The 16,570-nt window shown below is 33.8% G+C and overlaps 1 protein-coding gene across 1 annotated transcript; it reads left to right on the top strand.

The window, feature by feature from the left end:
- Positions 1-7,896: 7,896 nt before the first annotated feature.
- LOC123667769 (piggyBac transposable element-derived protein 4-like) lies at positions 7,897-9,549 on the top strand. The gene has a single exon (XM_045601608.1). It carries the CDS (start codon positions 7,897-7,899, stop codon positions 9,547-9,549), a length of 1,653 nt encoding a protein of 550 aa, XP_045457564.1.
- The last annotated feature ends 7,021 nt before the right edge of the window (positions 9,550-16,570 follow it).

Genomic DNA, 16,570 nt, shown 5'->3' with positions numbered 1-16,570 from the left:
TAGTTCTCACGTTTGCCGCTAGATGACTCTGTATCGATTGTGTCGTATACTATTCTTTATTGTTTTGGCTGCACTGTTTAAATTCCTATACAAAATAATCTTCACGTAAAAACGCGTTTGTCATGTTCTTGTGAATAAAACTCGCACTTGAGACTCAGTTCAATCAGTGATTGCCGCGAATTACCGCTTGTTTCGTGCTGAACTTTCTCGGTTTTGTCTGATTTCAACTGAAATAACCATGGCACAGTAAGTAATATTTTATTTTATTTACTCATATTGATATATTCTTTACTTTTTAAGTCAAAACAGCCTTAGAACCAACGTCCAAGTAACTTTACAAATTTGTACGTGGATTTCATTTTGCCCTATTGATCGACAAAATATTAAAGCTCTAACGTATCTGCGTAATTAGGTCACTATTATATTGAACTACAATCTAATAATTCCAAAATACATGTACTTTAGTCGAAAATGTGAAAACTCAAAGATACTGAGCTCAAAGACATGAAGACGCTCAAAAGTCCTTCGGGAACTTGCCACAGATAGGAATTTTGCATCACAAAATGGCCGCCGGCTGGACTATAATATGGATAAGGCTATTGAAATTAATATTAGATTTATTGATTTTTTTTTTTTTGTTAAATTAAACAGTGATTGGATTCTATGCTAATGGTAGATTCTTTAACGAATCGATTTACTGAAAAAAAAAAAAACAAATTTTGATATATTTTATATTGTCTTTATTATGCATTTTCATTGACTTTATTGCTTTTAGCACTTACAGTTGCACTAACGACACCAATCATGGACAGTATAAGCGATTTTTTTTTTATTTTTGCTTTGTAATTTTTTTATTTTTCAATATACGTTATTTGGGATTTGGAGGTAATCGAAAAGCTCTTTTCTCAATCAGTATTCAATATTTAATTTTGGTTTAGTATTCAGTACAATAAAATATTATAGATAAAAAACACTCTTACTTAGGCACCATCAATGGACAGTAGTAATCCAGTGTAGGACCCCCAATTATGCACATTATCTAATTATGAACAACCATCAATGGACAATAATAATCCAGTGTAGGATCCCAATTATGAACGGTGAATTTTGGAAATATGAATAATCAAGTAAAGGACAAAGTATTCGTTATTAACTATGCTATATTATTTGAATAATAACAATCGAAAACTATTAATTATATCAGTTTAATATATAGATAATACTCGAAAACCGCTACGAAAAATCATCATTTCGTCTTAAGCAAAATAAATCATCCTTGTTTATTATTCAAAAACAATTAAGTTATATAGTAAAACTCAAACTTACATTAAATGTCTTACACTACTATTATTGAAAAATCTGTCTCCAAAATCACGTTATTTTTCATTGTTAACAATCTAACAATGTTCTACTTACACAAATAGGTTTAAAGAGGTTAAATAGAAGTTCCAAAATCAAAACATTCTTATTCATCAGAGATCTATGTCTTCCCTGAGTTTCAACAGAGACACAACTATTAATAAATATCAGTCTAAAAAATATGTAACAAATAATAAATAGTTATATTAGAAACTCTCAAAAAGTAACAATCTCTATAGTATATATATCTGTAATTATAAACAAAGTATTGCAATCGAAAACTTAACATATAAATGGTAAATATTTTTCCATTTCAGGTACTTTAAAAAAGCCCCTATTGTTGACAGTTTTAGGCTCTTGAATTTTTTCAATTATAGCCTATTATACCAAATTTGATCTAGAGTTTCAGGCCACCGAAATGTATTTCCTTTTGATAGAACCATTGTACTTATTTCGTAAGTATTGTTATCAATATTTTTAATCACCCCGGGAAAGTATTCTCCTTCGTATTTTATTATAACATATGTGTTTTTCTTTAGTAATTGCAAGGATATGTCTTTTAGAGGAATATTTTCATCTGATTCTAGTGATTCAGTTCTGTATTTTGCGTTGTTTATCTGGTCATCTTCAGACAACTCTAAATCTTGGTCACTTTCTTGATATGGTATATCATTTTTTTCTGCTGATGAACTAGTTGATTCAATTCTCTTCCTTTTGTTATTTACAGTTTTTGCTATTTTCTTTTTATTTGTAACTTTCTTTGTTTCTTTAGCTATTTTCTTTTTTATTTGTTGTTTTTCTTGTCTCTCTTTTATTCTTTTGTTTTTCTCTTCTTCCTTCTGTTTCTTTTGATTTTCTTTCTTGATCATATATGCTCTCCAAGTCTCACCAGTAATTGCTGAAGGAAGACGTTCCTTACTGCGCCTTTTTTAATTTCTGCTTCTGGTCAAAATAAAACACGTTTGAATGGTGATGGAATATTTTCCTTCATTACATTTTGTGGCTTTGAAGGCATGGGCTTGGACATAGTGGTATTTGATTCAAAATTCTGAACTTTATTAGGAGTAGTATACATTGCCGAGCAGGCAATATCTTTTGACATCGTTTTCATTGATTCTGTAACGAATTCAATATTTTTGTCTATTGTGTTTTGGGTATTAGAAGGCAAGGATTTCGATATAGTATTATTTGTTTCAGAAGCCTGAACTTTCTTTGGGGTAGTATGCATTGCCTGCTCGGCAATATCTTTGGAAACCGTTTTCGATAATTCTAAATCGGCTTCAGCACTTCCGATGTCCTCTTCTTGTAAATCTGGATCGCCACTATCAGTAGCATTCGTGTTTGTACAAATTTGTGACGAACTTGGTCCAAAGTACCTTCCCTGCATATTTTTTGTGGCCAACAATTCTGGTGTTTTTTCAGAGATGTGGTCAGAGACGTCCAATATGTTTTCAGGTAAACTAGAAATTGAATTGTCGGCCACGGATGCCTCAGGTGTTTGTAGTGGCAATAATTCGGATTCTCTTACATGTTCAGGTTCTGAAGAATGCGAGACTTGTATTGATCGCTCCGTGATAGTTGCGGAAATAGTCTGAGGTAAATTTTCATCCAAATAGTGTTTAGTTTTAGCCCAAATTGTATATAACGACAGATCTTCATTCGGAAGCAGGTCCTCGACGTTAGCTCTGGGTATATAGTATAGCCTGGTGATTAACTTCAATTTTTCATTTGTAAACAAGCTTTGTATTTCTGATTCCATAAACTGTTTTGTCCTTTGAATTTTGTTTTCTAATGCTGATGTGGAAACAGTAGTACGATTTTGTGAACTTATTTTGTCCATGTCGACGTATTCTGGACCAAAGGGAAAAAGCCCACTTTTTCTAAATCCATTTCTTATTGTATCTGTGGCAATGTTTCGCAAAGCTGCCTCAAAGTTTGCAGCAAAATGCTCTCTTTTCATTGTTTGTTTTGGATTTTCCCTTTTCCAATTCATCACTTGATTCTTCCACGATACCTTCAAAGGCCTAAAAACCGCAACATCCATTGGCTGAATTAGATGTGTCGTGTTAGGATAGAGAGAGATAACTTCAATCCCATTTTCTTTACAAAAATCTGATAAATGCAGGGTCATGTGTGACCTATGACCGTCTAAGAATAATATGATTGGTTTACGTATATTATTTTTTTCTATCCATGGATTGAACACATTAGTAATGTATTCATAAAAAGTTCTGGCACACATCCAGCCTGAATCTGAGCTACCTATGCACCAATCTTTTGGTACGCTATTAGCAATTACGGCAGGTAAACGCTCATAAGGGTATACTATCATTGGTGGAGCTAAAACTCCAGCAGCATTACCAGTAACCAACACTGTTAAATTTTCTTTCTCATCTCCTGATGCTGTATATACATTTTTTTCACCTTTGCGTACTATGACTCGTCCAGCTTTTGGTTGTAAGTAGAATGCGTTTTCATCAGCATTAAAAATTCTTTCAGGGTCATTCATTATTACTTCAAGCAAGCCTTTATTTTCAAGGTAACCTTTAATTACTACAAATCAACGGAGTATATCATCTTCTGTGACTTCATCTCTGGCTTTACTTAAATTTTGCGCAGTACGTTCGGAAATATCTGGATGCCTTTTTAAAAACGAAGAGTACCACTTTTTTCCTGGCCGATTGTTTGTGAATGGACAGGAATCTAATTTTTTATCAGATATTATTTTTTGGACACTATCAAGCAATTGCTCTTTGATTACAGGGAAGTGTTTTTCAGCCATAAAGGCCATCCATCTCACGATGATCCTTTCTTCCTCATATGAAAGTACTGTAGCTGGACCTAGATTACAATCAATAGGACTTTTCCCGGTGATTTTATTGTGCAAAGTTTTTCTTGGGACTCCGTACCTTTTAGCAGCGACAGATATTTTTTCTCATTTCCTTACATCTTCTATAGCCCTGGCCATTTGTTCTTTGGTATAATCTTTTCTTGGTGCCATTTCTAGGATGAAAATAAATTTGTATGTATTAGAAATAAGTTGAACCTATTATGGACACCTAGTCATGGACAGAATGTCCATAATTGGATAGACTTATTATTTATTGCAAATTTCTAGAGAAACATGAAGATATACTGGAACAGACGTATGATATATGAAAAAAAATAAAAATAAGCAAGATCATTTTATGGACACTATGTCCATGACTGGGTTTACGTGCTTGAATAATATCCAATTATGGACATGGTAAATTTTAGGATTAGAAAGCCATTGACATTTTGGGTTATAATATTAAAGTAATGTATTCTTATTAGCAAATCATTGAATACTATGACTTTCGACAACGACGATACAACTGACACAAAATAATATGTTAAGTTTACTTACTTGCATCGCGATTCTTATAAGAAATTACGATTTCCGACGCTAGATGACACAGCGTAAGTAACAACCGTTGTGGCCGCAATCAAAATGTTCGTCGGCTGTCAAAAACAGTTGGTATGACAGCTAAAATATTGGCACAACTGATCGGTGTTGACATTTGAAAAAAAAGAATTCGCGTTTACTTAATTTTGGAGGTCAATTCAAAAAATGTCCATGTCTGGTCCGCGTCCAACATAGGCGCCATTACCTTACATATGTTTATTTTGCACTTACAGTTTGTTTTTGTTGGCTTTGCTTTGCATAAAATAGGGTATTCCACTATGTTTGAAAAAGTACTTCAAAATGTTGATTTTCCAATAAAAAGCCACAAAAAAAAAAATATTTCGGCAAAATAAACACGCTTTCATGCCATAAAATTAATTTACATTTTAAACCTTTTTTATTTCCGCGAAAATGCTTTCAGTCATTTTGGTTACGTAATATACGACCGAAGTAATACCGAACTCGTTCAATACCTCAAAAGTTCAATACCTTATACATATATTCTTTGTCGTTCAACGTTATCAGCTACAAATATTTAGTGTTTTTGTGTAAAATAATGAATTACAATAGCTATCGTTGGTGTGTAGTGTCTAGCTGTAAAAATACTAGCATTAAAAAAAAACTAATAAGTCTTAATTTTGGCAGTAACATAAGGAATAAAACAAAACCTAACACTTTCAAACATTATTTTTCAAATTAGGTATACCTGGCACTTACATTAAAAAACAGTATAATATAACAAGTAATACTTACAAAGATGTTTTAACATTCCGAAATTCGACAAAACAGAAGTCTGGGTTACATGCGAAAAGCTTTGCAACCAATTTTTGGCAGATTCGTACTATCTGCTTTTACAAAACCATTTTGCATTTTATCATCACTACATAGTATAAAACAAAGTCGCTTTCTCTGTCCCTGCACATGTATGTACGCTTAGATCTTTAAAACTACGCATCAGATTTTGATGCGGTTCTTTTTAATAGATAGATTGATTCAAGAGGAAGGTTTATATGTATAATAACATCCATTAAATAGTGGAGAAATACTGTTATTTTTGAGTTTTCTAATGTTATGTCGTAAATAATAATTTTTTTTTCGCTTAAATTGCAAACGCAGGCTGAACCCTACGAGATTTATCAAAATAATGTACTAAGTATTTTACACATTGAAAAGGTCTACAGAAAACTCCGCGATGGTATATACCTATCTCTTATGGATATCCCACAATAACATTTTTTTGTCATTTACTTTTTACGACAAATAATGGCTAATTTTCGAACCGATTTTAACCAATACAGCATTAATCCTTATCCAATTAAATACCTTAAATGTATTTTTTATTTAATATAGATCTATATGGCCCTTTACTGCATATGATTTAAATGAATATTTTCGAAGATATTACAGATTTAAAAATCGCGGTACGTAGCGTTTGCGGCGGTTCCGGCCGGCTTTTACTCTAAGTTAACGCGTGCAGGCCACGGGCAGTAATGAATAAATCAAAACTACTGGATCGATTTTAATCATTTTTTCAGTAAATGACGTAGGCTATAATTATATTTTATACCCGTGCGAAGCCGGAGCGGGTCGCTAGTAATAAATAAATAGCTACAAATGAAATGCACTAACGAAAGAGCACAACTATTACTCCTCGAAGTTAAAGTTGATAGATATGTACCCAGCTGTTTATAGCACTGACAGAATTTTGTTATTGTCCGTATGACGTCATACTATGGCGGGTCGTGTTCTTGGTCACGTGATATACAGATTAAAATATACGACTTAATTTCAATATATTAAAACAATGATGTGCTTTTATGATTCCAAATCACATTATTTAGGTGTATTTCTACATAAATTTTAATTTTTATCAAATTTTATAATTTATTTTTCACTACCGAAAGTACCCTATAGTACTAACAATAACAACAATGGCGAAACCCGAGGGCGCCGTAGTGGGCCTGCAAGGGGTGGTCGTGGTTGTACGTGGTATTCATTTACGTGACAGCATGGCAGCCCATAATAGCGTAAGAAAAGTGAGAACGCCTGGTGGGCAACGTGGTGACAGGCCTTTGGTTTCTGAACCGTAATAACCTCTTAATACTAAAACCTAAATATATTATATTTATATAACTTTATTATATATAGTTTTTGTTTTTATTTCAATTTCGTAATTTTTTATTGCTATTTGTATCTTAATATTTCCTTTAATGTGTATAACTATTTAAGCGTGTTCTGCGGTATGCTGGAGGACCTGCCAGAGGGCAAACCTATGGAGACAGCGATCCACCCTAAAAAGGCGAGGCTTCTCCCTGCTGCTGTTTCCGAAAACCCAGGGTGAGTATTCCGATGTTTTTAATTTAAATATTTAATTTCAAATTGCAAAAAATATATCTATGGCTTTGTTTTCACATCGGAAACATTATGGTCGTCCTTAGAAACGAACGTCGTTGGGGTTGATGGGGCATGGGTTTTTTTTGTACCCTTTTTCATAACTTCATTTTTTTTGCAGATACGTTAAAAGTGGTTCGAGCAGTGGAGAAAACACACCAAAGACCCCGCGGCCTGTGTAAGAATTAATCAAAAAAATTTAAATATTTAATTTCAAATTGCAAAAAATATATCTATGGCTTTGTTTTCACATCGGAAACATTATGGTCGTCCTTAGAAACGAACGTCGTTGGGGTTGATGGGGCATGGGTTTTTTTTTGTACCCTTTTTCATAACTTCATTTTTTTTTGCAGATACGTTAAAAGTGGTTCGAGCAGTGGAGAAAACACACCAAAGACCACGCGGCCTGTGTAAGAATTAATCAAAAATATTTTATAAGTTTTTGTTAAGTTTGTATGTTAAAATATTAGTTCTATTTTCCAGAAATCGCGATCGCCATCGGTCGACTAAAAGGAAACTCTTCCGTGATGATAAAATAAGTGCTTTAATTAATTATGGTAAGCGCATTTTCATCTTCCTTTATTTTTCAGCAATCGCGGAAGTAAATATTACAATAGAAACTACGACTAGTAACTTTTTTCCTTTCAGGCAGTGAGGAGGAGTCAGGCGAAGAAGAAGAAGAGATTACCCAGTCGGTAATAGTGCCCCGGGTGGCAAGGATGTTTATGGACGAAGAGGATGAGGAGGTTGAGGAAGGTTGTACCAACATTGCTTTGGAGTGGCCTCCTCGTCCATCTGTTTGTGACCCAACGCCACCTTCGCCGTCGCCCGCCTCACCGACGCCTAAGTTGGAAGCTTCGATGGAACCGTGCGACAAATTTAAATTTGAATGGAGAGCGTTTCCAATGCCTCAAATTGATCCTTATTTGAGGCGAGAATCGTTCTCGCAAAATATTGGCCCTACGGTTTCTTTCACGAATCCATACGAAGCATTTACTGCCATATGGGATCGTGAAATAATTGAAGTTATTGTCAGAGAAACCAACACTTATGCACAGCAGCTGACAACGACCATGTTGGTAGATGGGACCATCCGTCCTAATAGCCGGATTACTCGCTGGCAAGATACAAATGTAAACGAAGTTTACACGTATCTTGCCATTGTTCTGGCTATGGGCGTAGTGGTCAAAAGTCGATTAGAGGAGTACTGGAATACCTCTAAAGATATTTTTAATACTCCTGGCTTTTCCGCGGAGATGAAAATTGATCGTTATCAGCTGCTGTCGAAATGCCTACATTTCAACAATAACTCCAATTGTCATCCTGAATTGTTGACGCGTTCGCAGGCTAAACTTTTCAAAATTCAACCAATACTAGACCACCTCAATACAAAATTTTCTCGTTTATATAATTTGTCCCAGAATTTGGCGCTTGACGAGAGTCTTACCATGTGGAAGGGTTGGCTTGATATAAACCAATTCATCCGTAACAAAGCAGCGACAGTTGGGATCAAAACATACGAAATATGTGAATCCCAAACTGGTTATTTGTGGCGTTTTGAAGTACACGCTGGCCATGACGCCTCGGCAGTACAAAAAGACGATCCAGTTTCTGGGATAGTACCAGCTCTCGTGCTCAGACTTTTAAATGGTCTTGAGCATAGAGGGCACACAATATGGATGGATAATTTCTACAACTCTCCTGCACTAGCACGAGAACTAAAGGTCCGTGGATTTGACTGCGTGGGAACGCTTCGGACAAACCGCCAATTCGTACCATCTGAATTGGCGAGTATCACAAAAAAAGACATGACAGTTGGTCAAGTGTTCGGTTGCACCTCGGGAGATGTGGATCTTATGGTGTGGAGGGATAAAAACCGCGTGGCTTTTGTTTCAACATATCATGGTCTCGCAACTACCATGTGTGGCAATACTCTGAAGCCGACTGTCGTGCAGGACTATAACATCTGTATGGGTGGCGTAGATCGCAAAGACCAGCACCTCGCAATGTATCCAATTGAAAGAAAGCGGACTAAAGTGTGGTACAAAAAATTTTTTAGAAAGCTGTTGAACGCTAGTGTCCTGAACTCCTACATTTTACTGAACAAGAATCAGACATTGTCACATCGCAAATTTCGGAAGGCGTTAGTTACTGATTTGTTGGCAGCGCATAAAAAGCCTGCACCCAATGCACCCATCACAGCAATAGTACACTGTCCTGCACAGTATAAATTCATCAAGCTCGGAAGTCCAGACCGACTTAAGCGCAAATGCGCCGTCTGTAAGAAGCGAACGATTACATACTGTAAAGTTTGCAATGTGCCAATGTGTGTTTTCACTTGTTACGAGCCATATCACACTTCGCTTAAGTAGGTAGATACTAAAAACCCGGAACGAGAGGCGAGGAGAGAGGCCTTTGCCCAGCAGTGGGACACAAACGGCTGAATAAGATACCATTCATATTGTTGTGAAGTACTAGACAAAATGCTGCATTATGGTGTTGAAAAAGCGCACAGTTATTATTGAAATGAAGGCATTTGTATGTTTTGTTTATTTATTTTTTTTATTTCATTTCTTTTTTGTCTCTCCAAGCAAGCAAAACACAAAAAGTAAAGTTTATTTTACTAACAATTAAATATTTAAATAAAAATAAGTTCGAAAAAAAATCATGTCTATTAAATAAATCAGTGGTATCCATACTATTTAGCATTCATGGAGCAAATATGTTCATTTTTCACTATGTTTAATAACATGGTTTTTGATATTTCTCTTCTAAACATGTTTTTTTTTTCATTGTAATTAATTCTTAGTTCTATGTAAATCTTGAATAATTAATAATTATAACACTTGGAAGTATATATTCTACAAAATCTTAGTCTTTTTGAGATAATGTTTTTTGTAAGAATTATGAGTCTCATTTTTGATACATTCATACTCAAGATATGTTGAATATTACAAAGTGCCATTATTTAAACTAGCTTGGCAGTAAATTAAAATTATTGTAGACAAAAAACGCCTTGTCCCTGACGCCAGGAATTTATTATTAACTAACTTAAATATGAGACCCACTGAAGTGGTTTTTGTAGAGGTGCTTTTTTGTCCAAAGATAAAAAACAGGTTCAGTGAAAAAAAAATTGTATTTAAGGTATGCCATTTGTTTTTTTAATTTTATTATATATATAAGTTTTATTTTTTATGAATGAGAGAATAAAAGTAAAGTTTTAGGAGACCCATATTCTTTCTCCTAGAATAGTTATAATGCAATTCGGTCAAGCTTAAGTGGTGTAAGAAATTAATTAATAATTAAATTATAATTCAAATTAATGTCATATTGAAAAAAAAGAATGTACATTTTAGTTGTTTTAAAATTATTATTATTATTAATAAACATTATTGTTGTTATTGTTATCATAAAATTTGTTAAAATGTAATTATTTAATTATTTAAATGTAATATTGTACTAACATTAGATTATAAGCAACATTGTTACTAACACTATATGGGCTAGTCCCGAAATAAAGATTATTATTATATAAATAACTGTAATTGAGGCTTATTAAATCAAAGGCAGCTAAGTCCAAGTCGGTCAAATTCTCAGGAACCAAAAAAAAAAACGTTAATATTGTCAAGTTAACGACGAATTCAATATTTTAAAATCAGATTTATAAAGATATAGAACATTATTCATAATATGAATTAAAAATAATAAAACTTATTCTATATTTGAGTCTAGAGTGAAAATAAAATCGCACTTAGCTGTACTTGATCCTCACTAATGGACTTAGCTGTATTTGATTAAGAGTTACTGGATATAGCTAAGTTTGATAACGACAGCCGCCATTTTTGTGTGCTTCGATTAGTGATGTTCATTTCAATTCGATAAAGTAAACACAACAATATTTTGACACATTTTAATAAATTTTTAAAATAATCAACATAACTACCTACATATCTAGGAACTATTATTTTCATTATACCACAGATTACTAATAAGTTACTACTATACTCTTAAATCTGGTGACTCTTCTGCCATTGCTTCGCACAAACTTTCCTCTAAATCATTATTTCCTTCCGAAGTTGGCCCTCTAATAATACCTAAATAAAATTTTAAATCGTCTCTTTCTTTCCAGTCCAATCCAAAATGCTTTTGTAACAATTTGTCAACGTCAGTTATTTTCGCACGCGTCACAGGTGCTCCCAATGAAATTGTGGTAGGTCGAAGCATGCTTGTGTTTTGACCGGTTTTACACACATTTAAAGATTTACTTAAATTACTTAAAACAGCTCGCCGCGGATAAGTGTGTTTCTCGGCGTCTTTGATCTTTTTATAACAAATCTCTTGCATTGCGTTATTTTGAATGGCCATTTTGCTGTCGGTTTAAAAACCTTTTGAGTGGCGCTTTTGAAGTCGAATATTTCAATATCTCTTAGATTCGTGACCGTCGCATAACTGGAAATAACGTTGCAATATTCTTCTGGTTGTATGATTACTTCTTGTTTCTTTATGACCTTTTCTATGTTACCGAAGACTCTGTCTGGAGGCATAAAACTATGTCCGGTTATGGGAAATATTATTTCAATACTTTTGACGGTCGTGTGGTCCAATAGCCATTTAGATAGCATACCTAGCATTATGCTATTTTTGTTTTGGCCATCACATCCGTCGGCAAATAAGCGTATGACGGTGATACCTTCTAAATTAGTTTTGTTTAATCGATCATAAACGGCTGATGATATCTGATTAGCTGTTTTACCAAATTCGTTTTCAGTCCAGATGTAGGCGAAGGTTGTATCCTTGTTAAGTTTGTCTTTAGAGGTTCCTTGTACAATGGTAAAATTATATAGGTAAAATTGTCGACTATAATAAGCGCTCTGGTCAGGAATTCGAGGTAGTGGACTGTTTTTCTGACAGTCAAAGGAAAATGTTATCATGTCGTCTTTTTTTTCCTGAATCATTTTGAAGAACGCCTTTGCTCGTAGTTTATGCACTCTCAGTGACGTCATGAGTTCATTTTTCTTGGCTGGATCGTTTTCTGCTTCAATTTTCTCGTTTAATGCTATACAAGTTGAGCAGACGTCAGTCTTAGGGTTACCGAAACCCAAATTAAACTCTCTATTAAAAATATGGCGAAAGTATGATTTTTTTACAGGAGACTGAGGATTTTCATCTTTAAACATGTTGTACAGCTTGTTAATATTCAAGTCACTAGATAAATATTTGCGTTCTTGAGTAGCCGAGCGACAATAATGCGACTCAATGCATTTTAGTTTCATAATATATTCACAAACTGATTTCTTCTGATCTTTATATTTATTTATCTTGTGGTTACCGCCCTGTCGTTCCTTGGCAATCTCTCCTGTATAAAATAAATGTTTCAAAACATACTCTACACGATATTTCGTAATGCCAAGTATTTTCAAAAATGCTTTCTGGCAAACAGGAACAAACTCATGGCGTTCTCTTATAATATGATACTTGATATTAAAGTCTCTACCATATCTTTCATTTTTGGTAGGACGCCTTCTTTTTATCTTCTTGGCTTTACAACACTTCAGTATCAATGCATCTTGTACGCTCTTTTCACTTGTGAAATAAAAAGAGCGATGGAACTTTATAATGTCAGACATTGTCAAAGTAGGACATTTTAGTTTTGTACTTTTATGTGTACAAATTATTCGTTCTGGTGCTTCCTTTGGCATGTACCTTTAAAACAAAAATTCTATGGCTGTAGTAGTACTAGAGAGCTTGAGCATCATGCACTATTTTAAAAGCGCGGAAAAGTATACGTCTACCTTTACATACACGACTTTATCCTGTTTAATAATAAAATAGTGTTTATGTTTTCTAATAGGTTGTAAGAATCCAAGAAAATACTTTGTCTTTGCAACGTTTAGTAAATTTAATATTATAATATCGGAATAGTATGTATCGAATCAGTCACATCACTAACCTCATTTTCTTAGCTATGTTAGCCTTCCATTTCTCGGGGTTTTTTGTCCTTTTACGAGCCTTGCCCGCACTTGCTGGTGTTACTAGGACCTCCATGGGTATCAAAACTCGTGTTTTAATACAGAATTAATCACGCTATTTAAATAAATCCACAAGATATTAGCCAAAAACTGGACTTAACGTGCACACGAAATGTATGGCGGCGGTCATGATGAATCTTATAAATCCTGTGCTCTGATTGGCCGGCGTGACTCCTAGCTATATTTGATCCTTTTTGGTTAAAACGTAGCTGTTTTTGATGCCAACATAAGTTATCGAATTGAATTTATAGGGAGTTTAGCTGCATTTATTATTAAAATGAAGATATCAAAACGTGCGTAACTAACTAAAGCAGATGGCGCCATAGCTAACTCATTTTACGAATGTATGGCTTAGCTGCCTTTGATTTTATAAGCCTCAATTGTACTAAATTTCAACTAGATTTAGAAATACAATAGTTTTTCCAAACTAAGTCTCAAAAATTAAGTGTTCAAACCCATATCTATGAAAAGTACATGAATTATTAGAGTGTAGATAAAACAAGCAATTGGTAGAAATCACAAAAACCTATAAATAAATGTGCAGTTAACTTTTATTGTACAGCAAAGAGTGTATATTATAATTGTGTTTGCACACAAACGAAAAAAAAACGACTTCAAATATCATCGACGAGTAAAACAACGTAGATCGACGAAAAAATAGTCAAGTAACTACGCGTTATCAAAGATTACTCAAAAAGTAGTTATCAGATCTCGATAAGATTTATATGTGACCACATGATAAACGTAGAAAGTTATGCGGTATAATACAACGTAGGTCGACGAAAAAAGCGTCAAGTAAAAACGCATTATTAGATATAACTCGAAAAGTAGTTGTTAGATCTCAAATAAATTTAAATGGGACCAATTGGCACACACCACCTTTCGATTAAAACAAAATTTGTCGAAATCGGTGTACCCAGTCAAAAGTTCTGATGTAACATACATAAAAAAAAAAAATACAGTTGAATTGAGAACCTCCTCCTTTTTTGGAAGTCGGTTAAAAACAGGTTCAGTGAAAAAAAAATGTATGTAACGTATGCCATTTGTTTTTTAATTTTATTATATTTATAAGATTGTATAAAAAAAATATAATATTACATCCAGCTATCGTTTTATTTTTTATAAAAGAGACCCTTATTCTTTCTCCTAGAACAGTTATAATGCAATTCAAATTCAAGCTTAAGTGGTGTAAGAAAGTAAAGAAATATATCTTAATTATAAAATTTACTGTAATTTTACTAGATTTCAACTACATTTCGAAATAAAATGGTTTTTCCAAACCTAGGTCTCAATAATTAGTGCTCAAACCCCTGTCTGTGGGAAGTCCTGTCATGGGATCCACAGATGCGCACTAATTGTCATTTTGATAGTTCACGTAAAAGAGGGTCCTCGTTTGGCACAGGACGTGCTGTAATTGGTCGGAGCGTTACCACACCAATTAGTTTAGAATTCAAATTTTTACCGACACTGTTCCATAGTGCCCCGTGTTCCACTGTTCCCCAACTATACTATATATAACAATAGTTGATCCGATGAAGCAAATTAATATAATCGGTGCGGTCGGGGCCAGCCTTAGTTTAAAAGAAATATTTACATGCGTTAATTTTTTTTTTTTTTTGCTTAGTTAGCAAATAGTACTAAAACAGTACTGAGTAAGTAGCCATTTGATTTCACGACACCAAAGACATGGGTCTCAGAAAAAAAGCTTTTATGAGAGTGGGGGGTTAGAGATATTGATGCTGCCAGATGATTTTGAGAATGAGAAAGAAAATCGTAATTTCGCTCTTGACCTTAAACAAAAAAAAAATGAAAAAAATAAAATATTTTTTTATTGGTAATTGTATATTATTCAAATCATCGACGCCTTCCAAAATGCGACGATGTTCTAAGGTATCGTTATAGTTTTCTCGCTATTCGCTGATGACGTCACCAGCGTGTCGTCTATACTTGACAACGGCATGTAGAGAACGGATTAATGACTACGCGCTAGAGATGCGCCAGATTTGAGATATCAGGATTTATTATGGCGATTTGATTGATTTTAGTTGATTTGATTTTTTATTAAATTGCTATTTATGTGTTAGCTGATGATACTTTTATATTTTTTACCTTTTGTTTTATTAAAATATCAAATTATTTATAGAAAATATAACACGTTTGAGTTGAATTTTGAATAGCTTAAAAACATCTATACCATTTTGACTAGCCCGTTGGCGCAGTTTGTAGTGACTACAGGTCAGCAGGTGCCTTCTGCTCCGGAGGTTATGGGTTCGATTCACACCCCGAGTCTGGGTGTAATATATATTTATTTATATATGTATTATTTATATGTATGCTTATCAAAAAAAAAATGTAGCTATACCAATCAGCTGTTACCAAGTTATAACACAAGCATTAAGTTGCTTACTTTAGGAACAGATGACCGTGTGTGTATGTTGTAAATATTTATTTATTTATACCTCTTGCGTCACATCCCTAGCGGTCAACTATAGACGACTTCGGCGTTCTGGACATATCACTTACGTGGAATAAGAATGCATGTTTTTATTTCAATGTTTCTCAGTACTCGTAGCTCTAAAAGACTTGTTTTTTATACTCGAATGTTGCAGGGATATTCTATTTCTATTATTTTCTGTTTTTTTTTTTTTATTCAGAAATGTTGAATTAAAATACTAGAAATATTTATTTAATAATTTTATTTAATATTTTTGTGGTCCGGGTTTTTTGTCACCTATAGACGTCGCTGGCGCACAGGACTCGCGAGCCCTTGTCAAGTATAGGTGATTATGGCGGTCAAAAGGTTTAAAGAAAATTTGTCGTAATCGCTCCACCCAGTCAAAAGTTCTGAAGTAACATACATTAAAAAAAAATACAGTCGAATTGAGAACCTCCTCCTTTTTTGGAAGTCGATTAAAAATTAATTAAATACGGGGAAGAGCCTTCTTGTTGTGCGATAGGCAAATAGATCCGAAACTTCATTTGCATTTCAAGGCTCTATAGCATGGAGTTATATAGGTTACAAACAACAATAAAATTATAACATACAAAAAACAAACAAGCGCAAATGCATTACGCAAGATACGGCGATTGGCGCCCATAATGCCTAATGTTGCCAGAACATATCACACAATAAGTATTTTCATGTCAAGGTTGCCATAATTAATAACACGGCAGCTTTGAAATAATATAATCTGATAATTTTCTCGAAACATTTTACAATTACTCTTTCGAAAACTACATCAAATGAAATTAGATAACTTATTTGATTTTCTTATTTTAATTAGATGTGCGATTACAGAGACATCTATTGATAATTATGAAACTAACAGTTTTCGGTTAAGAAAAGTAGATGGCGGCTCTTTCT

The sequence above is a fragment of the Melitaea cinxia genome, chromosome 29 (assembly GCF_905220565.1).
Source record: "Melitaea cinxia chromosome 29, ilMelCinx1.1, whole genome shotgun sequence".
Taxonomy (NCBI): domain Eukaryota; kingdom Metazoa; phylum Arthropoda; class Insecta; order Lepidoptera; family Nymphalidae; genus Melitaea; species Melitaea cinxia.
The sequence above is the reverse complement of the archived record's forward strand: the minus strand, read 5'-3'. Positions and strand labels throughout refer to the sequence as shown.